Source organism: Nannospalax galili, unplaced genomic scaffold, assembly GCF_000622305.1.
Source record: "Nannospalax galili isolate Female #2095 unplaced genomic scaffold, S.galili_v1.0 scaffold3446, whole genome shotgun sequence".
Classification (NCBI taxonomy): domain Eukaryota; kingdom Metazoa; phylum Chordata; class Mammalia; order Rodentia; family Spalacidae; genus Nannospalax; species Nannospalax galili.
The window spans coordinates 18,789-19,912 of record NW_008354706.1 but is presented as its reverse complement, the minus strand read 5'-3'; the positions used below and the strand labels follow the sequence as shown (position 1 = coordinate 19,912).

Below are 1,124 nucleotides of genomic sequence, written 5' to 3'. Positions count from 1 at the left end.
ATTCAAAATAGCAAATATATAGACAGAGTTAGAGTTACAAAACTAATAGTTACAAAAGATGGGATCAGGAAAGGTGAGTGACTGTCTAATGGCTATGTTAGGTTTCCGTAGAGCAATGGAATGTTTTCATACTAAAGAGAGCTGATACCTGCAGTGTTTTGTGAATGCCAAGAACTGCTAAAAATGTGGTCTAAAATTGCCTCTCTTACCAATTGCTGGTGATATGTCCAGATCAACTTTAACCTAGAGGACATGCAAGGATTCCTCCTGTGCCCCTTTCATTTTCCATTCTGCCACACAAGGTGTGCAATGGTGATATCAGTCTTCATAACAGAACATGAAAGCCTCCAATTTGTGACCTGTTTTGTTTGGAAATTGTTTCCATCTTGCCTGTCCTTTGTGTTCTCTCTCCTCAGAGAGAGAACTTAGTTTTAAAAATAAGTTCCAGAACAAGGCTCTAGTTGTAAATTCACTTTATGTTTTCTAGGATCAACATTACATTTTCTCACACAAAAAAATACTTAAATTTCTATGAATGTTTCTGGTCAGTCCATTAAAATACATGTGGTAAACATGTAAACACTTAATAAACTTTAAAGTACTTGAATAATGAAATAAATTAATTTATGTTAACACTTTACCTGACTTCTTTTAATTAAGTAATAATCAATAAAGTCTCGTGGATTTGTAACATCCAGTGATTCTTGATGCTCTTTTATTTTCTTCATAACATAAAATTCCAGGTAATTCATATGTTTCAAAATTTTGTTATGACTTCCTGGACAATAGTTGATGAGAAAAGGGAAGTTATTGCAGACCTATAAGACAAAAGACCCATTATTTATTAACTCAGCAAAATTTAATGAATATGTTTATATATATTTATAACAGAAAAGAAGACTAATTTGGATTTATAGTTCTACATATGAATGAAAAAAAATGTCCAACATGATAAGATTTTTATTTACACATATAGTAAATCTCTGTGGTAAGAGAGTTGAGGAAGAAAATCCTACCCAGATGATCAAAGTTCATAATCAACTTTCCACGCCCATGAAACATTTTACCACATTTGTGTCAACTCACAATAAGCTTATATCTGTTCTTCATTACTATTATGAAGC

General features: G+C 32.0%; 1 protein-coding gene across 1 annotated transcript in view; it reads right to left on the bottom strand.

The window, feature by feature from the left end:
* Positions 1 to 1,124, bottom strand: part of LOC103749112 (cytochrome P450 2C29-like) — a 23,406-nt gene that overhangs the window by 16,655 nt on the left and 5,627 nt on the right. The window contains exon 5 of the mRNA XM_008851927.3: positions 642 to 818. Within this exon, the coding sequence (XP_008850149.1) occupies positions 642 to 818 (177 nt within the window). The remainder of the gene's footprint in view (positions 1 to 641; positions 819 to 1,124) is intronic.